Here is a 20,225-nt window from a genome sequence, read left to right as displayed (position 1 = left end):
CGGGTTCACACCATTCTCTTGCCTCAGCCTCCCGAGTTGTTGGGACTACAGGCGCCCATCACCACGCCCTGCTAATTTTTTGTATTGTTAGTAGAGACAGGGTTTCACTGTGTTAGCCAGGATGGTCTCTATCTCCTGACCTAATGATCCACCCGCCTTGGCCTCCCAAAGTGCTGGGATTACAGGCATGAGCCACCGTGCCTGGCCAAATTATCCTTTTCTACTGTGGAATTAATGAACTCTCATTAATTGACAGTAAATATTGAATGACTACCTGGTTCTTCTTACCATCTTCCATTGTTCAGCTGAAATGTCAAGAAAACAAAATATTTGATTCTCTAATCCAAATAAAATTAGTGAGGGGAAAGGCTTCTAAACACAAAGATAAATGGGTTTGAATTCACTGCTATTTGGGGTTATATTTGTTGCTAATTTCCTTCCATAAGGTGAGGACTGGTTGTATAGATAGTAACAACTGAGGTTGTATATAAAGTAACTGAGGATTGGTTGTATAGATAGCATTAGCTGATGCCTTTGGCTAACTCTATCTACCTCCAGGGTTTGTTTTAGAGTGTCTATAGCTGGGCTCAAAAGGGAACTCTTCCAGAATGTACTGCCAAATGTCCTTTTCTTTGCAGCTGCGGAAACAGACAGGTGCTCGGATTGATGTGGACACAGAGGATGTAGGCGATGAGCGAGTGCTGCTTATCAGTGGTTTTCCTGTTCAGGTGTGCAAGGCCAAAGCAGCAATCCATCAGATCCTGACAGAGAATACCCCAGTGTCTGAGCAGCTTTCAGTTCCCCAGAGATCTGTGGGCAGAATCATAGGTACCACTGGATGGCTTCCTCTACTGTTTCCTTTATTCTTTACCTTTGCCTCTCTTTCACACCTTCCCAAGGATTTTTTCTGGCCTAGTTCCCCTTTACCATGTGAGGGGGAAAAAGGGGGCATTGAGACCAGAGGTTTACTGTTTGCAGAACTAGTGGTAAAACCAAACCTGTTTCCTCAAAAAGTTGTGTGATCTGAACCTTACAAATTGATTCTTTATGGGTTCTAGTAGATGTATTATATTTACCTTATAATTGATTTTTAAAGGGAAGCTCAGGATGCTCATGTTATCTCAAGTCTTTTGTTTTATTTTTTTTTTTATTTTTTTTTTTTTTTGAGACGGAGTCTCGCTGCATCTCCCAGGCTGGAGTGCAGTGGCGTGATCTCGGCTCACTGCAAGCTCCGCCCCCTGGGTTCACACCATTCTCCCGCCTCAGCCTCCCAAGTAGCTGGGACTACAGGCGCCCCCTACCACGCCCGGCTAATTTTTTGTATTTTTAGTAGAGACGGGGTTTCACCGTGTTAGCCAGGATAGTCTCGATCTCCTGACCTCGTGATCCACCCGCCTCGGCCTCCCAAAGTGCTGGGATTACAGGCTTGAGCCACCGCGCCCGGCCTTCAAGTCTTTTAAGATAGTGCTCTGGAGAGTACCTTTTATGCTTTCCCCTAGAGCATCGCTTAGTGCTGCTGTTAGAGGCAGAGAAATGTCCTGTCCTTGATCCAGTGTTCTGACACACCATGTAGCATATCTTACGACCTGATATGGCCATGCTGAGTGGTCAAAATGAAAATGACATGAAGTTAGCCAAAGTATAGAGTTTAAATAAAATGGAAAAAACAAAGAATATGGTATTCTCCTTTTCACAGTAATAATTTCAGTAGCTCCTGCTTTCCATTCAACATCTTGAATTTTGTTCACTTTAGAAATGAGAACTGATTCTCTTCTCCTAGTATATGCAAAACAGTGCTTTCTCCAGTAGCTAAGGTTGGCCAGGAGGGAAGGGCAGGTTTTTATGTATTGTTTAATGTAGGGAGAGGCGGCGAGACGATTCGTTCTATCTGTAAGGCCTCTGGAGCCAAAATTACCTGTGACAAAGAATCAGAAGGGACATTACTACTATCAAGACTTATAAAAATCTCAGGAACACAGAAGGAAGTGGCAGCAGCCAAGGCAAGTAGCTAATAGACTTGAGTTATACCTGAGCATGAGAAGATCCTTTTACTCTATCCCGGGTCAGAGTATCAGCCTTTCTCTTATTTTCCACAGCATTTGATACTGGAGAAAGTTTCAGAAGATGAAGAACTTCGAAAGAGAATTGCTCATTCTGCAGAAACCAGAGTCCCACGCAAACAGCCAATCAGTGTGAGAAGAGAAGACATCACAGAGCCAGGTGGAGCTGGAGAGCCAGCTTTATGGAAAAACACCAGTTCTAGCATGGAGCCAGCTGCGCCCCTGGTGACTCCTCCACCCAAAGGAGGAGGCAACATGGCTGTGGTGGTGCCAAAGGAAGGTTCCTGGGAGAAACCTAGTGATGACAGCTTTCAGAAGTCTGGAGCCCAGGCCATCCCAGAGATGTCCATGTTTGAAAGTATGTAACAAAGAGGGAGCCCATTAATCATAGAACATAGAAATACTGGCTTAGACATTGGAGAGATTAGAAGGAATGCTTTCTCAGTCTGTGACCAGCCAGTATAATATGGCTGGGGTCAGGACAGAAGATTCAGTAAGATGTTATGAAGATGGGATGGAGGTAGAATCCACACCAATAGTTGCTGACATTTGAGGATACAGATGTTGATCACTGAAAATGATTTATGCAGGTTTAAGATTCTGCTCCTAATTGCAGGAGAGAACTTGGTGCCTCTTCCACTCTGGAGCAAAGTTGGTGAAAGTCTTCTTCCTTTTCCAAAACCCAACCTGAACCACTTCTTTCTTGAGACAGACTATACTGAGATAAGTTGTCACCAGCAAAAGATAGATACGTGACCTTTATTAACAAAGATGAATTAACCAAGAGGATATTTGTAGTTTATTATTTGCCCCAAAACTTTCTGTGTCTGGGTACCCTCTGAGTAGGCCTATAATTCTTGCCTTCACTGTATGCATTTTTTATGAGCTAGCAGACCTACGTGGTGAGAATGCACAGGAGCTTGGAGGTATAAGTAGACAGGGTGGGAAAGAGAGAGCTCCTTTTGCCATGTTTTACCAGCCTGCTCTGTTATAACCTCTTAGGTTATATCTTTTAATTTCCAACCTTCTAGGTTAGTTTCTGTAACAGAACAAATGAGTCTGGGATAAAGTCCTAAAAGTACTTCAAATGGTAATTGTTTTGTTTTTGTAACAGCTTAACAAATAACCTAGGTTTTCTGCTAAAGAAAAAAAGAAAAAGAAAAAGAAATACTGGCTTAGGGCTTGGTGGCGCAACCTGTGGTCCCAGCTACTTGAGAGGCTGAAATGGGAGAATCACATGAGCCCAGGAGGTCGAAGCTACAGTGAGCTGGGATTACACCGCTGCACTCTGGCCTGGGTGACAGTGAGACCCTGTCTCAAAAAAAAAAAAAAAAAAATATTTTTTTAAAAAGAAATACTGGCTTAGATTACCCAAAATAGAAAGCAATAAAAAGCTTGTTTCATGAATACACTTATGTCTATCATCAGAGATAATCCTTTCTGGTAATAATATTTTAGTTGAATTAATACTAAACATAAATATTTTTCTAAATATAAAACAGCTGATGAAAATGGCGAAATGCTGACACAGGAAACAAATGAGTAATACATCAAATAATTGGATTTACCTGATATTGTTTCTCTAGACATACTTTTATTTTTTTTCGAGACAGAGTCTTCCTCTGTCTCCCAGGCTGGAGTGCAGTGGCATGATCTCAGCTCACTGCAACCTCTGCTTCCCAGATTCAAGCGATTCTCATGCCTCAGCCTCCTGAATAGATGAGACCACAGATGCACACCATCACACCCGACTGATTTTTGTATTTTTTAGTAGAGATGGGGTTTCACCATGTTGGACAGGCTGGTCTCAAACTCCTGGCCTCAAATGATCCATCCTCCTTGGCCTCCCAAAGTGCTGAGATTACAGGCATGAGCCACCGCGCCCAGCCTAGACATACTTTATCAACAAGTAAAATTCTCAGCGAGATTTTATATTGCCTGTTTCATTATTGTTTTTAAAAATCATCACTATTGGCCGGTCGCGGTGGCTCAAGCCTGTAATCCCAGCACTTTGGGAGGCCGAGATGGGCGGATCACAAGGTCAGGAGATCGAGACCATCCTGGCTAAAACGGTGAAACCCCGTCTCTACTAAAAAATACAAAAAACTAGCCGGGTGAGGCGGCGGGCGCCTGTAGTCCCAGCTACTCGGGAGGCTGAGGCAGGAGAATGGCCTGAACCCGGGAGGCGGAGCTTGCAGTGTGCTGAGATCCGGCCACTGCACTCCAGCCTGGGCAACAGAGCAAGACTCCGTCTCAAAAAAAAAAAAAAAAAAAAAACATCACTATTGAAAAAGAAAAGGCTGTGAGCTATCTCTTCTATACATAGGTGCTAGCGTGGGCAAAGAGGACCTGGGTCCCCAAGAAGCTCACAGACTTGTCCAGGGTGACATAAGCAGTCATTGGTAGAATGGGATCTGGAACAGGCCCACATCCATCGCTGTCCGTAAAGGTTGCTGTCCACATATCTTTTTACTGATCCATGCTGCAGCTAGCATATGGAGGTTTACCTTCTTTATAATTGGTGACTGATTTGAATACGTAGCACATGACAAAGAATGTAAGCTGTTATTACTCAGTTACATGGAAAGGTACAAAGGATAGCTTAGTATCTTTCTTTAGGATATTCTTGTTTGATTCATCCAGTTGCCTCTCCTGCCATTTTAAAGTGGTAACAGCCATTGGTATTTGTACTTCTCACTGCCCTGGTGTAATCTCTTCATTCCAACCAGAGATGGGTCCAATGTGGCCACCATCCTTATCTCTGTGTTTAGTCCCTAGTCCTGACTTCAGTTTCCATGCTGATGAGTACCTAGAAGTCTACGTCTCTGCTTCTGAACACCCTAACCACTTCTGGATCCAGATCGTTGGCTCCCGCAGCCTGCAATTGGATAAGCTTGTCAACGAGATGACCCAGCACTATGAGAATAGTGTGGTGAGTTGCCACAGGGACAGGGCTGGGGTTTAATGAAAAGAAGGCAGATCTTTTTCATTGTATTCTCTTCCTTTCCCTGTGGAGTAGCTACTTGTTCTTTCTTCCACCTGTGATTCTGTTTATGAACCTACCACTTTGTAACTCTGCTTTTCTCCTCCTCCCCACATATAGCCTGAAGACTTGACTGTGCATGTAGGAGACATTGTAGCAGCACCTTTACCTACAAATGGTTCCTGGTATCGAGCCAGGGTCCTTGGCACCTTGGAGAATGGGAACTTGGACCTCTACTTTGTTGACTTTGGAGATAATGGAGATTGCCCACTGAAGGACCTCAGGGCTCTCAGGTCAGTGCTGAGGTCAGCTGAATCCCAACTACTGACTCAGTTCTGGCCATAGAGTGGTGAGCTGTTGGCAGTTGTCAGGGGGATTTGGAAGGGAACCTGTTTACAGAGAGCAGATGGTTATCGTCTCATGTTAGTTGGTTCTTTCTAAAAGAGCAATATAAGAAGATGTTTCTGGCCCCAGGATTCTAATTTTAGTTTCTTTTACTTCAGGAGTGACTTCCTAAGCCTTCCATTTCAAGCAATAGAATGTAGTCTGGCACGGATCGCTCCCTCAGGTAAATTGGTCATGCCACCTTTTGAGCTTACCTCCAAATAGAATAACTTTCATACAGTTCATTGGAAGGAATTCTCACATTCCCAGGCTTTTTGAATTCTGGGGAGTCAGGTGCCTTTTCCTCACCAACACTAGCAGCAGCCAGAAACTTGCCTGGCGGACCCAACCCGACCAGAGAAGACACAGGTGCCTTCCTGAGTAGAAAAGGGTAGTTCCAGCTTCCCTCCAGGGTATAATCCCCACCCCTATCAGTAGTAACCCCTACAATCTTTTGCCAGGTGACCAATGGGAAGAGGAAGCTTTGGATGAGTTTGATAGACTCACTCATTGTGCTGACTGGAAGCCTCTGGTAGCCAAAATCTCTAGCTATGTCCAGACTGGGATCTCAACTTGGCCAAAGATCTACTTATATGATACTAGCAATGGGAAGGTAAGACTGGTATTCACTCACTGCTTACCATATCTTCAGTATATTTATGGCCTAATTTACTTTTTCTTTCTCAGAAACCCTTATCTGATATTACTCTTACTTTTAAGATCCTTCTCACCATCTCACCAAAGGAATGTCTTTGAAGTGTCAGTCCTTCTGCCTTGTTTCCTCAAATTTGCCCTTGCTTACTGAGAGAACATCATTCCCTTTTCATTTTTCTTCTCAGAAACTTGATATTGGGCTAGAATTAGTACACAAAGGATACGCAATTGAGCTTCCTGAAGACATAGAAGAAAACAGAGCTGTCCCAGACATGTTGAAGGACATGGTGAGCCATTGTAGTTATACAGGGTGCTGCTTCCAGGCAAATCTAGCACATAGACACTAAGGACTTATAGTCCTGATACTGTGTTAGCTTTCCTGAGGACTTTGAGCTCCTCCAGTAGTTGACCAAAGGAGCATTTTGTCCCTCTTGGTAGCCAAATGCAACTGCCTTAACCAGGTCCTATGAGAAGAATGAAAGGTGGCCTCTTTTTTCCTAAAAGCCAACATGTTCCTCCGTTTTTACTGTTTTCATCCACTCAGGCCACAGAAACAGATGCCTCTCTCAGCACCTTGCTCACTGAGACCAAAAAGAACTCTGGAGAGATAACACATACCCTGTCCTGCCTCAGCTTATCAGGTACAAGCAGTATTTCCTCCTTAGAGCATCTTTGGAGATTAACTTTTCTCATTCAGTCGTTCCAGACTAGGGAGGTTAATTGAAGGCTTGGTTCCTAGTCAGGTCATTGAGTACCAAGAGGTCTATTTTTCGTTTGAGCCTCACTGGCAGTGCCTGCTAGAGTAGGGCAGTGTCTAACTTTCTCCTTCTTCTTTCTCTTCAATAGAAGCTGCTTCCATGTCTGGTGATGATAACCTTGAAGATGACTACTTACTCTGAAGTCTGGGCTTCAGCTTGCTCAGCCATCTGCTTTGCTGTGTGAGTGCAGCTATCATCTTATCTGTAGCAACAGGAAAGTAATGAGGGTGACAGTGGGGCACTTGCTTTGATTCCCTGTTCCCTGTGCCCTGTCTTAATATACTTCTTTGCAGCTGCTTTCCTGCAGCTTAACTTGCTCTCAGATTGAGCACTTTCAAGCTTTTTGTGTATTTCTGTCTTTGGCAGGATTTGGCATAGGAACTGGTGCCTGGAGGAGAGGAGTATATGATAAAGGATCCATGCAGTCCTTCCTTTATTACACATACAGTCTGGCTTGCTATGGACCAAATTCATGTTCTCCTCCCATTGGACTACCAAAAAATTGGACTACCACACTACAAGTGTGTCTCCCCCATTCCACCTCCTGATCCCTCCCCAACCCTCCAGTGTTTGAATACTGCTGTGTTACTTCCAGGCCATTCAGCGTCAGGCTCAGTCCCTCTACCAGTCATGATACACATTACTGCTAGGCTGTATCCTTTTCGAGGCTGGGAAACAGTCAGGCTTTGGTCATTGGAAGTGATGATTCTGCAGACTTCTGACTCACCTTATCAGGTGACTCTGGTTAAGGAAAGCTTTTGAGTGGTGAACTCAAAGACTCCAGTTGAATCAGGAGGCAAAGGCAAAAATTAGCATAATTATATTTAAAAGCCTCAGGAAGTGGGAAGAGAACACTGCCTCCTAGCCTCAATTGCTGATATGTTATTGGAGACAGGCTTTTGAAACTGCTTCGGCTATTTCTCCGTAACCTTTAGTTAAAATACAAGTAGAAAGGAGACAGGAGGCTCAGGAAATTTTCTAAATTGCTAGTATAATATCTATATGTATACACACATATACACCCGTGGAGAGAGAGGAAGAGTATACAGTTCTGTTTAAATCATTCGGAGGATTTTTTTGCCGAATAAAGTTCTCAAGAAAATTTTCTAAAACCAAATTCTGATTGAATCACAAGGTGGAAGCAGGCTGTGAGCCTAAATCTGGTGAAAACTGCCAACTGCCTCACAGAAAGGCAAGTGTCCCTCCCATATACACATTCATATTCTTTTCCTAAAGTCACTTCAGAAATAACCATTCACTGGCTGGGCATGGTAGCTCACACCTATAATCCCAGCACTTTGGGAGGCTGAGGCAGGCAGATCACTTGAGGCCAACATGGTGAAACCCCATCTCTGCTAAAAATACAAAAAATTAGCCGGGCGTGGTGGCATGCACCTGTCGTCCCAGCTACTTGGGAGGCTGAGGCAGGAGAATCACTTGAACCTGGGAGGCAGAGGTTGCAGTGAGCTGAGATCACGCCACTGCACTGTAGCCTGGGCGACACTCTGTCTCAAAAAAAAAAAAAGCCGGGCACGGTGGCTCATGCCTATAATCCCAGCACTTCGGGAGGCCAAGGCGGGCAGATCACGAGGTCAGGAGATTGAGACCATCCTGGCTAACACGGTGAAACCCCATTTCTACTAAAAATACAAAAAATTAGCTGGGCGTGGTGGCAGGTGCCTGTAGTCCCAGCTAGTTGGGAGGCTGAGGCAGGAGAATGGCGTGAACCCAGGAGACGGAGCTTGCAGTGTGCCGAGATCACGCCACTACACTCTAGCCTGTGCGACAGAGCGGGACTCTGTCTCAAAAAAAAAAAAAATAGAAAAATTAGCTGGGTGTGGTGGCAGGCATCTGTAATCCCAGCTGTTCAGGAGGCTGAGGCACGAGAATCACTTGAACCTGGGAAGCGGAGGTTGCAGTGAACCCAGATCATGCCACCACACCGCCAGCCTGGGCAACAGAGCAAGACCTTGTCTCAAAAAAACAAAAAAATTCACTAAGAACCAGAAGCAATTTAGGTTTGGGCTATATGAATAAGACCCCACCTATACTATTCAAAAGAAAAGGCCCAGATTAAGATTCGAGAAACCTGGATTCTAGGAGCAGCTCTGGTAAGTAGCTCATGTAGTCTTGGAGGAATCTTTAAGGAGTAGATCTCCACTGTAAACTTTTTCCAAAATTTTAACGTGTTTCCTTATAGTATCTTTCCATTTCTGACAGTGCTGTGACGCTCCTGAGAGCCCTGAAGTACTTGAGGTGCTTGGAAGTAAATATAAATGTATAGTAATGTGGATGGTAGAAAAATGGCAAGTGAAATGAACTTTTCTTAAGGATAAAGCAAGATAAACTAGAAAATTAAAAATTAACACGTAAGGATGCCTCACACAGGTCTTTTAAATTTAGGGATTAGTGAAGTCTACCTATATACTACATGGCAACTATATTTTCTCACAACCACAATTCTCAAAATTTATTTTCTCAGAAAAATCTCAGTATTAGGCACCGGTGGCTCATGCCTATAATCCCAAAGCTTTGGGAGGCTGAGGCGGGCAGATTGCTTGAGCTCAGGAGTTCAAGACCAGCCTGGCACCATGCTGAAACCCCATCTCTACCAAAAATACAAAAAAGTAGGCGTGGTGGTGTGTGCCTGTGGTCCCAGCTACTTGAGAGGCTGAGGTGGGAGGATCGCTTAAGCCCAGGGGGCAGAGGTTGCAGTGAGTGAGCCAAGATTGCACCACTGCACTCCAGCCTGTGTGACACAGCCAATGCTGTCTCCAAAAAAAAAAAAAAAGAAAAATCTCAGTACCAATTAGCAGAAAGGTTCTGGTGAAGGAACAGCTCTGGGAAGTAGTTCATGTAGTCTTGGAGGAATCTTTAAGGGACTTCCATTTATTTGATGTTTCAGATGTTGGCTGCAATGAACTCGCTGAAGCATGCTCAGCCCTGGAATTGGTGCTACCAGAGTTCCTTAGGGAACCTTTACTCTTAAGATAGAGATCCCTGATATAAATCATAAGACTTCCTACCCTGGAAAATGAGTAATGTCTCATTCTTACCTGCAGTTTGTTACTATGTATAAAAGTCTTTTTCTTTAATATGCCTTTAAGTCTGACCTGTTTACAGCCCATTCTGATGGGTTGTCATTCTGCTAGTATAACCCAGTACTTTTCCTGCTCCCTGGAATGCCCTCTTCTATGTTACCTATTCTGTCTGTTGAGAATCCCCCACTTGGACCAAAGCCAAGAGATCTGTGTGTCTTCTCTGGTTTTCTCCACATCTATAGCACCTCAACTGAAATATATGGATAAAAACAGCCCAACAAAGCTTAGTCTTTCTGAACTAGGGAGTTCACTGATTAGTGCTCAGTAAATGGTTAGAATAAATGAGGAAATGGTTTGGGGCATGGAGGAAGGCAAAGGGAACCAAAAATCCTTGGGTACTTTCCCTCTGTAGTTCAGGTCCCTGTGGTCTTTTTAGTGAATTTAGCTCTGTAAGGTGTATGTCCCACTCCAGCCAACCCTATTACCCACCCCCGCCCCCTCCCAAGAAACAGTGAACACTTGATGATTGCAACTACCCTTTATTCCTAGGATGGAAGGTGTTCTGAATTACATCTCGGGCCCCTGATTCCCAGGTGTCAAGGCTTCCAGCCCCTCAAAGCGTTGGAATAAGCACGTTCAAGGAGGCTCACTGGGCAGGTGGCCAACATCCCTTTCAAGGGGATACACCATAAAGATGACATTGTCCCAGGGAGGGAGGGCAGGGTGACCTGGTCTGACCACCTCAAAGCCCATGTAGCTGAAGGCCCGCAGCAGGGCACCTGTGAAAGGATAGAACAAATGATTAGAACATGCTTTAAAACTCAATACATGTATGCCCCCAGATTTGATTTCTTCCACTAGGGAGTGGCCCTGGGAAGCAGTGTAGTGCAGGCATATAGGATGTGCTTTAGTCAAACAGACCTAGGCTCTAACCTTGGCTTTAACACTTGTTCTGTGAGTTAGTCCTTCAGAACTTCAGTTTCCCATTTATAAAATTTTCCATTTATAAATCATAGAACCTTCCTCCTCACAGAATTTAAGATTAAATGAGATGTTCATGAAGTGCTTAACACTAGAGATTGGTGAGGTCTACTTATATACTAATACAATGATGGCATAGTAAGCTCTGAAATAGTAGCTATCACTTATGAATGGTTATTCACCATCCATTGTCTTATATCCAACAGAGTTTGAACTCCGTGAGGCAAGAGGCTGTGGTTTTTGTAACATATGCTCCAGGCATCTGGTTAAATATGTTCCCATTCCCTTGGCCTTATGTCTGACCCTTTCACATTGTACGTGCTCAATATATTTGAGATCCATTTTGTCCTGCTGACCACATCCTTCGAATGGATTCTGTCTAATTTTGCCAGTGCTCCTTCAGTCTGGCCCCTAACACCACCTGCAGGGGCTTCCTCAGAGTCCACTTGTAACTTGATGGAACAGAATGCTAGGCACTTTAACTTCCTTCGCGGTGGGTGGGAAGAAAAGAATCCCTGAAATGCCTGAGGGTGCATTTTTAAAGATAGGGGAAGAGGGTCTCCTATAAAGGAAAAGGAGTTATCCAGCTGCCTCAGCACGAAGAGGAAGAACAGCAGATCCCCACCTCTGTCGTTCCGATCATTCTGGAAGTTCACAAACACGGAGTCCACATTTGTCTTCTCTTCCACGTACTCCAGCGTTGCAGTCAAACTAGCAGCCACAGAAAAACAGTTAAAATGTTTGGCCAACTCAGAATCCAGAAAGACACCTACTTGGAGCAGAAAAAATCTTATTGGTTGTTTTCTGCCCTCCACCCACCCAAGCCAGGAAATGGAAGTTGTTAAACTAGTTTTGGTAGATTTTTCTCTGAAGCCAAGAGATTGCACACCACTGGATGTAAGCCAGAGAAGGGGCCTGGAGAGAAACGACTACTGAGATGAACAGTTAGAAAGTACTTCCCGTTATTCAACTATTTCTGGATCTGAGTCCAACTTCCCATGGACTCTTACCCCTTGAAACCCAGATCCTGGCTTAGCTCACAGGCTTGTCTGCATGCCAGGTGAATGGATTGCTTATATCTAGCTCTAGAATTAGCCCTATGTACTATGACATGATAGAAGGGTGAAATCCCCTACCTGTTCCCTCCCCATTCTCCCTTCCAGGCTCAGTCACCTTTCCCGGTTGCCTTGATCCAAGGCCCGATATGGGATATCCAGGAAGAGTCGACGGTCACAGAGAAGGCCGTGCCAATGGGCGGAGGTTTGGGAGGTGAGGCGGAAGTGAAAGTCTAACTGTACTGGGTCCTGGTGGAGCAGGGGATCAGTAGCTAGCACCGTCAAGTTCCCAGCCTGGAAAAGGAGTAAAAATGCTCCTCTAGCCTTCAAATCAGACCTCAGGCAGATTGGGGTGTGTCCGTTGAAGCAAGGTGGGCGTTGATTGGGGGAGCCTGGGAGAATCGGAGCCAAGATCTTAAAGATGCAATAATATCCTTTAGTCCTAGGAACTAATAGCCTATGCCTATTATGGAGTTCTCCTTTATATCAAACAATCCAGCTGAGGCAGTATTACTGCCTGCTGACTTCAACGCAGGAGTACGATAACCATTTAGGAACTTAGAAATGTTTACATCAGAGAGTTTAGGATTTAAACAAAGCTTTATAATGTGCTTCCTTTCTCACTAATAATTTCCACTTTTTTCATTATATGGGTTTTCTCTAAATTCTTCTATTTAAAATGCCGTGATTACAACCAGGCTTGTTATTGCAATATGATATGTGGGCAAGTTCTGGATTCCAGATCCTGCGTAGCATCTAAACAGCTTTATGTCCCAGAAGTCCTATAAAGTTCGTTCTACCTTTGTCCCCACTCCCTTTTTTCCCATCCTGATTTTCACTACCATCTGTATGACTTTGATTTTATAGTCTGTGGGCCATTGTCTATATAAAAAGTAGCTTTTACACATGCATTCCAGGATTCCATCTACCTCTATAATTGATCTTCCAACTTGCCAATGTCGCTCCTCTGCAAGGTATGCAAGCAAAGGGCTGCCCTGTCACAGCACCAGCTCACAGTTCACTTACCGAATACAGTTCTTTAAGCTGGTCGTGGTTACCCTGCTCGGTGCTTTTGCCCACCTGGAGGCCTACTAGGGACTCAGGAGCACTGGAGGCAGGAACGGGGCTGGAGTGTCAAGTCCTCCTCTTCCTTATAAGTGATGCTGGTTGGGAAGGAGACCCAAATTAGTTTATCTTGGAATCTGAGATGGGAAGACATAACTTCTAGATACACAGTACCAGGCTCTGGCATGATCTGTATTTTCTGTTGTCCAGCCTGTTTCTATGTTCCTGGGTCAACCAGATGGAAATATTCTAAAGTTCCATGCCAGCTTTCCACCCCCTATTCTGTTGTTATTTCTTGCTATTTGGGAAATTCTTTCAAATTCTTACACTTTTTCCTTACATTTTATATAAACAACTACAAATAGAGATGAAAACAAGTACCTTTTATAACAACGAGGCAACATCTTCTCCCGGAGGGTGATCCGGTACTTGTAACAGTAAAGGTAATAGGCGTATGGTGACCAGATCGGGTAGAGGTAGTTACGTGTTTTTCCCCTCTTGATATAAGAAAGGGAGTAGACAGAGGGGCGACACCTGTTACAAGGCAGTTTTTCAGTTCAGTGCCTCCCTGTGGCAAAGTGAGGTTCACAGGTGGGTGGCAGAGGTTTAGGCAACCTGGTGTCATTGTGACCCGCTGGGCACTATGACATGGACAAGGGGTCAGCCCTTATGTCACCTCAGGACTCCACTCTGCTGCTCACCTACCGTAATCCCTTATCTAAGGCTCATATTCGACTAGTATGCACGTTATGGCCGTATGAATGATTTAAAAATAGAACTTGAAGACTTCTGTACTGGTTGGCCAAAAGCCCTGCCCGAGCACTTGTGCCCACCCACCCTGCTCCTCTGGGGACACTCCCCTTCCCCTAAAATCCAGCAAATAAAGAGTTGGTATCTGACACTGCAGGAGTCTTCCAAGGCTCTGATCCAGTGGTGACCTGATTAGTTGGTTCCCAGTTCATACCAGTTGAGTGTTTTTATTATCCCTACCCTTAATAACCCAGGGTTGCTACAGATTGTTGAATCCTACCTTGTAGGGTAGGAATTGCAAACTAAATGCCTTCAGGGGCCTAGACGGCTTATGGAAATTAGTGGAGTGGCAGGGTAGGGCTGTAGCAAAATAGGAAAGCTCACACCTTATCTAAAGGAAGTCCACACAACTCAGTTCCATCCAGTTCCATGCAGGAATGCAGACTTGATGGTGCTGTATCATATGATTTTTGAACAGAAACTGGAAAGAGAGTTTTGTAGTAAATTTCTCCAATTTAAAAAAATATCGACTACTAAAAAAAGTTTGATACATTGTAAGCAAAATTTGGTTCTGGGGCTGCCAATTTGAGACCTCTGCATATTTATCCATTCAACAAATATTTATCGAGGGTCTATTATGAGCCAGGCACTATTCTAGGTGCTTGAGATACATCAATGAACAAAACAAATCCCTGCCCTAAGGAGCATATCTTCCAAAAGTGAGAGGACAACCCTAGAAAAATAAACATAGTAAATTATTTAGTATGTTAGAAGGTAACTGCTATGGGGTGGGGGGAATAGAGCAAGATAAAGGAAGATAAGGAACATGAAGGGGATGGGTCAGGGTTACAATAACAAATAGGGTGATCTCTCATTGAAAAAAACTGACATTTAAACACTTGGAGGATGTGAGGTTGTTAACCAAGCCAGCATCTGAGGATAAGAGCATCCAATGCAGAAGCAGCCAGTGCAAAAGCCCTGAGCAGGAAATGTGCCTGCTGTTTTCAAGAAACAAGGAGGCCACTGTGGGTGGAGCAGTGTAAACTACAGAGGAGCTAATGGGGTCAGATTACGTATGGCCTTGTAGACCATTTGATGGCCTTTTTCTTTTACCTTGAGTAAAGGAGGAAGTCATTACAAAGTTTTGGGTGGAAGAATGATATGATCTGACTTATGCTTTAAAAAGATCATTCTGGCTGCTATAAATAAGCTACAGAGAATTATAAACTGTAGAGAATGAAGGGATATCTTTTAGGGGACTATTGCAGTAATCCAGGAGAAAGTCGTGTCTTATTCCAGGGTAGAGCATTGGAGGTGGTGACAAATGGTTGGATTCTGGAAATACAAGTGCTCCTTGACTTACAATAGGGCTATGTCCTGATAAACCCATCGTATGTTGAAAGTATCATAAGTTGAAAATGCATATAATACACCTACCAAACACCATAGCTTAGCCTAGCCTACCTTAAACATGCTCAGACAACTTAGCCGACAGTTGGGTAAAATCATCTAACACAAAGCCTATTTTATAATAAAGTGTTGAATATTTCATGTAACTTATTGATGTCCTACTGAGTGCACATCACCTTCACACCATTACAAACTCAAAAATTGTAAATCCAAGTCAGGGACTATCTGTAATTTAAAGGTAGAACCCACAGGATTTCCTGATGGAGTATGAGGGAAAAGAGTTAGAATGGAAAGAATGGAGTTTCTGTCAACTGAGAGGAGAAAGGCTGCAAATGGGGCAGTTTTGGGGACGGGGGGGGGGGCCTTAAATAAATTAGGACAGTTAACTTTGAAGTGTCCTTTAGATACATAAGAGGAAAATGACGAGTAACAGTTGAATATTTGAGACGAGTTTGGGAGATGTCTAGGATGGACTAGAAATTTGGGAGTTACTGGCATATAAATGGTATTGTAAGCCACGAGACCGGATGAGATCAACAGTGACTGTATACTGAGAAGAGTAAAGGTTCAAAAACGGAGTCCCGGGGGCTTTGGTTTTTTTTTTTTTTTTGAGACGGAGTCTCGCTCTGTCGCCCACGCTGGAGTGCAGTGGCGCGATCCTGGCTCACTGCAAGCTCCGCCTCCTGGGTTCACGCCATTCTCCTGCCTCAGTCTCCCGAGTAGCTGGGACTACAAGCGCCCGCCACCGAGCCCGGCTAGTTTTTTTTTTTTTTTTTTTTTTTTTTGTATTTTTTTAGTAGAGACGGGGTTTCACCGTGTTAGCCAGGATAGTCTCGATCTCCTGACCTCGTGATCCGCCCGTCTCGGCCTCCCAAAGTGCTGGGATTACAGGCTTGAGCCACCGCCCCCGGCCGTCCCGGGGGCATTCTAAGAAGCAGGGAGAAAAGGAGAAATCAGCAGAGGAGACTGAAGAAGACCGGTGTCCCGGAGGCCACGTGAAGTGTATTTAGCAGGAAGGAGGACTGGTCAGTATGTTCAAGGGCCAGTCTTTCCATAATCTCTGCCAAACGGACCTTCTTTCATCCAATTTTTATTGTCTTCTGTCCAGTACTGAGACCCTCCCCAGAGGGAACTGTCGGGGCCCTACCATAGTTACTTTTTTTCTATGGCTTACACAGCTTGTGATTTAGAATTCTCCTTTATTAGCTTAAATACTGCAGTGTAATGATTAAGGGTTAGGCTCTTCCTGGAGCTGGCAGAATTTTCCAAGGGATCCCATCCTTTACTACTTTTAGGTAGATTTGAAGTAAGGAAAAGTGAGAGCATCATTCATTCTCCCGTCAGTATCCAGTCATCACAAAACGTCAGAATTAAAAGTTACCCCAGCAACTAGAGCTAAAGCAAAGCCCACACTTTCCAGAGGAAGAGCGTCTTTTCCGGCGTCAGTCCACCTAACACTCATTCCATTATCAGTCAGTAATTCTGGGCGTCCCTCCCCTCTGCCAAAAAGAAAAAATAGGCAAGCCGCACTGCCATCTGTCCCCCGGCCCACTCCCCATCCACCAGCTCAGCCCAGACCAAAGCCGCCCCGGCGCGCCGCAGGCAGCCCTGGCGGGGGCCTTTCCTGCCGCCCGACGCTGGGGTCCTCCCTTAGGTCTCATTCTGTGCCTGCGAACATGGCGGCGCTCGTGGTCACGGAACCCGGCAGAGCTCTGCTACGGGCGGGCACTGAGCGGCTGCTGCGGGGAGGTATCCAGGAGCTACTGCGGCCGCGACATGAAGGGAACTCCCCTGGCCTGGCGCGCGACTTCAGCCTCTCTCAAAATCGGGTGAGGGCCGAGTCTGGGGTAGGGGGTAGATAACGCTCGAGTATAGTTCCTGGAGGCTCACTGGGACCTGGAGGGGGCCGATGTGGGGGTGGCGGGCTTTCCTTTAAGGGCTGGCGGCCGTGGTGGAGGGAGACGGTGTTCCTTGTGGAGACTAGCTCACCGTCGCTTTCCTGGCCGCCAGGGCACGGTCATCGTGGAGCGCTGGTGGAAGGTACCGCTGGCCGGGGAGGGCCGGAAGCCGCGCCTGCACCGGCGACATCGCGTCTATAAGCTGGTGGAGGACACAAAGCATCGGCCCAAGGAAAACCTGGAGCTCATCCTCACGCAGTCGGTGGAGAGTAAGGCCCGGGCCGAGGCTCCTCCTCTGAGGCTGGTCCAATTTGGCATCAGCTTTTTCCTGCCTGTCCCCCTCAACTATTTGCCTTGTTTTTTCTTTGTGGAAATAATCAGCTCTATATGTGAGAAGAGGAAGCCATAAAAACTATTGTGATTGTGACATTGGCCTCCAGCATTGAAAATTAAAACATAAAGACAGCAAGCAACATCGTTAACAGGGTGTGGGGAGAGGAGCCTGACAATTTGTGCCACAGATACTGACATCCTCTCATGGGACAACTCCTCCCTGTATACAGGGGATATTAAATTTATACATCAAGTCGTAAAGAAACTAATTAGCAGTCTCTTAAATCTTGTTCCTAGTGAATATGAATTAGCATTTCTTTTAGGAAAAATAAGCACTGTGAGAAAGAGGTGCTTCTCTCTTTGATCATCTTTTCTTTAGGGACTCCTAGATGGTTCTAATCCCCTCTTTCTGTTCTCATTGACAGATATTGGAGTCCGGGGTGACCTGGTGTCAGTGAGGAAATCTTTGGGCCGGAATGCACTCCTTCCTCAGGGACTGGCTGTATATGCATCCCCTGAAAACAAGAAGCTGTTTGAAGAGGAGAAATCGGTGAGCTCAAAGGAAGGACAGAGACTTGGAGAGATAAAACAACTTTTCTCTCGCAGCTTCTTTCCCTTTGATATTTAACTTGAAAATGAAATAGGAACTAGAAGAACAGGAATCCAGAAGCCCAGCCAATGCCCAGCATGGGAATAGTTTGATGCTATTTAACATGGGTTCATTTTTCTCTTACTGCTTTTCATCTTTAACTTTCTTTTCTAGCTGAGACAAGAAGGAAAATTAGAGAAGCTCCAGACCAAGGCAGGTGAAGTGGTGAGTAGAAACGTAAAAAGTATTTATTGATCACTTACAAGACTTAACAACCTCACCCTGAGAGTCTTCCTGATTCCCTTGAGGTCTCCTGATTGCAGGCAGATCCAAGAGTGGGAGAAAGGGGAAGTGTTGTGGCTGCCCCACAAAACCAGTATGGAGACCTCTTGGGAGATCCCTGATGTGTTGGGTGAAGTGCCCTAAAGTACCAAGGGAGGTCCCAATCTGGGAATCAGGGAACCCATGGAATAGTCTGAGATGAGGCCTCCACCTTCAAGGATATTTATGTACAAGTTGGAGAGAACATAGACACATGAGAAGATAATCAGTACAGGCGCCCGCCACTATACCCAGCTAATTTTTGTATTTTTGGTAGAGACGGGGTTTCACCGTGTTGGCCATGCTGGTCTCAAACTCCTGGGCTGAAGTGATCCACCTACCTTGGCCTTCCAGAGTGCTGGGATTTCAGGCGTGAGCCATCGTGCTTGGCTTGCATACCTTGTGACCTGACATGTTTCCTCTCCTTTGACTCCAACTCATAATTCCTTTCAGACAGTGAAATTTCTAAAAAGCTGTCGCCTGGAGGTAGGAATGAAGAACAATGTCAAATGGGAGCTGAACCCTGAAATAGTTGCCCGCCACTTCTTCAAGAATGTGAGTGTTCCCAAAAACCACTCTACCCCTGAGGTGGAAGCTGCCTCTGGGAAGGAGGCCTGAGATTGATCCCTTTGTTAGGGAGGGGTGTGACCATCCAGCTGTAGTTAGGGAAAGTATTCTTGGTTGGTTTGCAGGCGTATGGGAAGGAAATGGCTAAGGACTGAGGATGGTCACATAGATTTAAAGATTGGTAGGAAAAGGTGATGGTTTCCATTTATTTCCTGTCTACCTAGGGAAATGCTGGGGATTTGTGACTCACTGGAGAATTGTTACTTCTGTAGATGAAGTGGTTTTGGCCTCAAACCCTGTTTCTCTGTGAATCTACCTCCCTTTCTGAGAAATCAGAATTGAATTTCTCTACTACTGTCTATGAAGGTGTATGCCCTTCTCTCCCATGGAATCAGCCAGAGTAGACACCCCAGTTTTATTCATCCCTGTGCAGGAAATCCTGTAACCCTCTTTATGAGGTTACCTAAAGTGGCAGTCACGAAAACAGTTCATTTGAGCTGAGATTTTTTTTTTTTTTTTCCAGCTTGGTGTTGTGGTTGCCCCACATACATTAAAGTTACCAGAAGAGCCTATCACACGGTGGGGCGAGTATTGGTGTGAGGTGACGGTGAGTGTTTTGCATACTTTCTTTTCTTCTTTTCTTTCTCCTTTTTCACCCCCTTTTTCCTTTTTTTTCCTTTTTCTTTCCCAAGACAGGGTTTTGTTTCATTGCCCAGGCTGGATTCAAATTCCTGGGTTCAAGTGATCCTCCCACTTCAGCCTCCCAGGTAGCTAGGACTACAGGCATTAGCCACCGCACCTGGCACCTAGCTCTCCCTTTTTTCTTTTTCTCCTTTTTTTTTTTTTTTTGAGATGGAGTCTCACTCTGTTGCCCAGGCTAGAGTGCAGTGGCATGATCTCAGCTCGCTGCAACCTCCACCTCCCAGGTTCAAGCGATCCTTCTGCCTCAGCCCCCCTAGTAGCTGGGATTACAGGCATATGCCACCATACCTGGCTAATTTTTGTATTTTAGTAGAGACAGGGTTTCCCCATGTTGGCCAGGCTGGCCTCAAACTCCTGACCTCAGGTGATCCATCCGCCTCAGCCTCCCAAAGTGCTGGGATTACAGGCATGAGCCACTGTGCCCAGCCCTAGCTCTCCTTTTTCTGACTGGGAGAAAAGTCAGGGTGAAAAGCTGGGATTAGGTAGTGTTAATTCTTACCTACCTGACTGATCTCTGAGAATTTCCATTGTTTTGTGTGCAGGTAAATGGGCTTGATACTATAAGAGTGCCTATGTCTGTGGTGAACTTTGAGAAGCCCAAGACCAAAAGGTATAAGTACTGGTTAGCTCAGCAAACTGCCAAGCGCATGGCCCCCACCAGCCCCCAGATCTAA

General features: G+C 45.1%; 3 protein-coding genes across 9 annotated transcripts in view; 2 read left to right on the top strand and 1 right to left on the bottom strand.

Moving 5' to 3' along the window:
- The window catches only part of TDRKH (tudor and KH domain containing), a 21,406-nt gene extending 10,185 nt beyond the window's left edge, over positions 1 to 11,221 (top strand). For 2 of the 6 annotated variants that reach the window (XM_003892613.4, XM_017947098.3), the window contains exons 4-14: positions 639 to 828; positions 1,861 to 2,000; positions 2,097 to 2,418; positions 4,832 to 4,992; positions 5,164 to 5,336; positions 5,547 to 5,611; positions 5,889 to 6,040; positions 6,267 to 6,368; positions 6,626 to 6,722; positions 6,928 to 7,019; positions 9,745 to 9,874. In XM_003892613.4, coding sequence (XP_003892662.1) covers positions 639 to 828; positions 1,861 to 2,000; positions 2,097 to 2,418; positions 4,832 to 4,992; positions 5,164 to 5,336; positions 5,547 to 5,611; positions 5,889 to 6,040; positions 6,267 to 6,368; positions 6,626 to 6,722; positions 6,928 to 6,980 — 1,455 coding nt within the window. In that variant the 3' untranslated portion in view covers positions 6,981 to 7,019; positions 9,745 to 9,874. Of the gene's footprint in view, positions 1 to 638; positions 829 to 1,860; positions 2,001 to 2,096; positions 2,419 to 4,831; positions 4,993 to 5,163; positions 5,337 to 5,546; positions 5,612 to 5,888; positions 6,041 to 6,266; positions 6,369 to 6,625; positions 6,723 to 6,927; positions 7,952 to 9,744; positions 9,875 to 11,067 lie in introns of those variants that run through there. The other 4 variants (XM_003892611.4, XM_003892612.4, XM_009181271.3 and 1 more) reach the window with 3 other exon arrangements.
- On the bottom strand, positions 10,400 to 17,446 carry OAZ3 (ornithine decarboxylase antizyme 3). Of its 2 annotated transcripts, none has more exon segments than NM_001290344.1 (5): positions 10,400 to 10,659; positions 11,487 to 11,572; positions 12,035 to 12,210; positions 12,943 to 13,079; positions 17,131 to 17,446. In NM_001290344.1, coding segments are annotated over 5 exon segments (573 nt in total). In that variant the 5' UTR covers positions 17,163 to 17,446; the 3' UTR covers positions 10,400 to 10,516.
- MRPL9 (mitochondrial ribosomal protein L9) lies at positions 16,818 to 20,225 on the top strand. The gene is made up of 7 exons (NM_001168959.1): positions 16,818 to 16,970; positions 17,152 to 17,308; positions 17,798 to 17,922; positions 18,136 to 18,186; positions 18,736 to 18,837; positions 19,373 to 19,456; positions 20,094 to 20,225. The coding sequence occupies exons 1-7, from the start codon at positions 16,818 to 16,820 to the stop codon at positions 20,223 to 20,225; spliced, it is 804 nt and encodes a 267-aa protein (NP_001162430.1).

Source organism: Papio anubis, chromosome 1 (genome assembly GCF_008728515.1).
Source record: "Papio anubis isolate 15944 chromosome 1, Panubis1.0, whole genome shotgun sequence".
NCBI classification, from domain to species: domain Eukaryota; kingdom Metazoa; phylum Chordata; class Mammalia; order Primates; family Cercopithecidae; genus Papio; species Papio anubis.
This window is presented reverse-complemented; position numbering and strand designations above follow the sequence as displayed.

Excerpts from the sequence above, each read along its gene's own strand:
- MRPL9 (NM_001168959.1), top strand. The coding sequence starts at position 16,818 with ATGGCGGCGCTCGTGGTCACGGAACCCGGCAGAGCTCTGCTACGGGCG. Across the intron at positions 18,187-18,735 it reads AGACCAAGGCAGGTGAAGTG|ACAGTGAAATTTCTAAAAAG; the intron begins GTGAGTAGAAAC and ends AATTCCTTTCAG. Across the intron at positions 18,838-19,372 it reads CCCGCCACTTCTTCAAGAAT|CTTGGTGTTGTGGTTGCCCC; the intron begins GTGAGTGTTCCC and ends TTTTTTTTCCAG.